This window comes from Moschus berezovskii, chromosome 14 (assembly GCF_049115385.1).
Source record: "Moschus berezovskii isolate FMDL1 chromosome 14, NW_MosBer_1.0, whole genome shotgun sequence".
Taxonomy (NCBI): Eukaryota; Metazoa; Chordata; class Mammalia; order Artiodactyla; family Moschidae; genus Moschus; species Moschus berezovskii.
Window position 1 is genome coordinate 86,626,006 of NC_142473.1, and position 2,896 is coordinate 86,628,901.

The following is a 2,896-nucleotide window of genomic DNA, read 5'->3' on the forward strand; positions in this document are numbered from 1 at the left end:
AGATTCTTTACCACTGAGCCACCAGGGAAGCCCCTTTCTTTGGAGTTCCAAGTTAGTTTTCTCTGTGATTTATGACAATGAATACAAATGAAAGGAGGCAAGACAATGCAGTTGCAAACTTCTGCTCACATTCTCGACAATGCCAAGTTCAGTATATACATTTAATTGATTCATAATGTTCTGATGTGACTTGACCTGGGTTTGTTCATAAGCAACGTGCCCACCAGATAACTTATTTTCATTTTTGTTTGACTCAGTTACTTGAGGTTACACTTTTAGAATAAGAATTATTGAATCAAAGAATAGAAAGTTTTCTAGGCCTTTGGTGTACTCAGTCACATAGCATTCAGAAGGTGTAGGTGACTACAGAGTTAAAAATTTAATAACTTACCTCTTTTAACTCATACATTAAATCAAGTAATGTACACATGCTATTTTTTTCTGCTAACTATGCTGATAAGTTCTTTCCTGTTTTGCCTGTTATTCTCGTCTTGAGTCACAGGTGCTTAGGACCAAGTGGTCAGCAGAAAAACTGTCGGAGCATCTTGACTGAAGGCAGACCACCACAATGGCCATGAATCACGGGAATGTCAGGAATAGTGGCTCCTGCTCAGTGAAGCTCCTGCCACCCCCACCCTCATAATTCTCCTTAAATTGACCTACCCTCTTTCAGAGAGCAGGAGGGTAGTTTTCAAGATGCTAGTCTGCTACCCTCCTCGTTTGCTGGTAAATTAATAAATTTCTCTTTCCTTTGTCCCCACAAAATTGACCTCACTACTCTTCATTTTTTTTTGTTATTTTTTAAATTATTAAAGTATTGATAACACATTTACAGGAGACTTGGAACATACAGAACAAAGTTATATTTAGTTTCACTATATATTACAATTATTTTTTAAGAAGATAAATTAAGATTTTTAGTTGGAGCTTCAATATCAAACAATCAAAAATTAATAGAATGGATACACAGAAAAGTAGAAGGGTATTGTTGATGTTCAGTCGCTCAGTTGTGTCTGACTCTTTGTGACCCCATGGACTGTAGCCTGCCAGGCCTCTCTGTCCAAGGAATTCTCCAGGGAAGTGTACTGGAGTGGGCTGCCATTTCAGTAGAAGGATATAGTAGACATGAAAAGCACTGTGAACCAATTCAACATAAAGATTTATTTATAGGATACAAGTTCTATTCAAGTTTCCATAGACCATAAACTAGGAGACACTGGAACATATCCAGGCTGTCCTCACAACTCTTACTCAGCACTGGGGGCAGGGACCGAATTTTCAGTTACAAGAGATTATACCGATTTATTTTTTTTATAATTTATTTTTAATTGGAGGGTGATGCTGCATGGGCAATCTCATTCACAGACCAAACCCCCCAACTGCCACTTCTGAAGAGCCAGGAGCAAGCACTGCAGCGCCGCAAGCCGGGGTCCCAGGCCCCAGCACGTCTCATCATCGGGCAGAAGAGGACGCCTTTCGTCCCGGACTCTGCCATGATGAGTACAGGCTGTGGGCCACACGGGGCAAAACGTCAGATCAGTGCACAGGGCGGGGAAGCGGGAACGTGCTACCTTCGTCATGATGGCAGGCGGCGGACACCCGCCGCAGCCCCCTAGGCCTTCACGCGTCGTCTGGGGCCGCTTTCCTGCCGAAGGCATTCTTCAGGGCGCCGCTGACGTCCTTGTTGCGCAGCGTGTAAATCAGGGGGTTGAGCAAGGGGGTGACGAAGGTGTAGACGAGGGCGATTTGGCGGTCCTCGTCCTCCGAGGTGCTGGACCGCGGGCGCAGGTAGACCAGGCTGCAGCAGCCGTACTGCAGCAGGACCACGGCGAGGTGCGAGGAGCAGGTGGAGAAGGCGCGGCGGCGGCCGGCCGCCGAGCGGATGCGCAGGATGGCCACGCCGATGAGCGCGTAGGAGGCGGAAATGAGGAGGAAGGGCACGGCCAGCACGAGAACGCCCACGGCGTAGAGCACGGCCTGGCGCGCGCGGGTGTCCGCGCAGGCCAGCCGCAGGACCGGCGGCACGTCGCACAGGAAGTGGTTGATTTCGCGGCGGTGCCCGCAGAAGGGCAGGGCGAAGATCAGCGCGGTGAGCTGCAGGGAGAGGAGGCCGGCCAGGCCCGCGGCGCACACCACCAGCCGGACGCAGAGCCTCCGGGTCACGATGCGCGTGTAGTGCAGCGGGTGGCGGATGGCCACGTAGCGGTCATAAGCCATGACCGCCAAGAGGAAGCAGTCGGTGCTGCCCAGGGTGACGAAGAAGAACATTTGGGCCCCACAGCCAGCCAGTGGGATGGGCTTCTGGGCCCCCAAAATGTTGGAAAGCATCAAGGGCACCACCACGGTGGTGTAGCAGATTTCCAAGAAAGACAGATTGACCAGGAAGAAGTACATGGGGGTGTGGAGTGAGCTGTGTGTGCAAACCACCCAGATGATGGCCGTGTTGCCACAAAGGATCATCACGTAGAGGACGAGGAAGAGCACGAAGAGGAGGACCTGGAGTTCCGGGACGGCGGTGAAGACCCGGAACACGAACTCCGTGGAGCCAGACTGGTTGAGGACGGGGCTCCTAGCAAGCATGTCTCCTGCGGAAGAAGACCAGAAGGTGCTGAGACGTCATTTCCTGAATTACCTAATGTGTGAGCAGAATCAAGCACTTAACATTTTGCTTTGGATTTGGAATTGCCTGTTTATTATCCAGTTTCCGATCTCAATGTTTGGAAATGAATTCACAATAGAGGGCATGGTACATTCTCCCTTGGAAATCTTCATGAATGGGATAGATTTTAATCTGCAGAAGTTTCTGATGACAGAGATGTCTTTTTTTTTTTTTTAACTCTGCTATTTAAAATCCAATTGACAAGGGCTAATTCTTTGCTTGTATTTAGTTAAAGAG

The 2,896-nt window shown here is 48.9% G+C and overlaps 1 protein-coding gene across 1 annotated transcript; it reads right to left on the minus strand.

The window, feature by feature from the left end:
* Positions 1-1,620: 1,620 nt before the first annotated feature.
* Positions 1,621-2,580, minus strand: LOC129553734 (olfactory receptor 10Q1-like). Its single transcript, XM_055422465.2, has one exon. The coding sequence runs from the start codon at positions 2,578-2,580 to the stop codon at positions 1,621-1,623; it is 960 nt and encodes a 319-aa protein (XP_055278440.2).
* Between the last annotated feature and the right edge of the window lie 316 nt (positions 2,581-2,896).

What these genes read in the sequence shown, in the direction of transcription:
- LOC129553734 (XM_055422465.2), bottom strand. Translation starts at nt 2,580, where the DNA reads ATGCTTGCTAGGAGCCCCGTCCTCAACCAGTCTGGCTCCACGGAGTTC.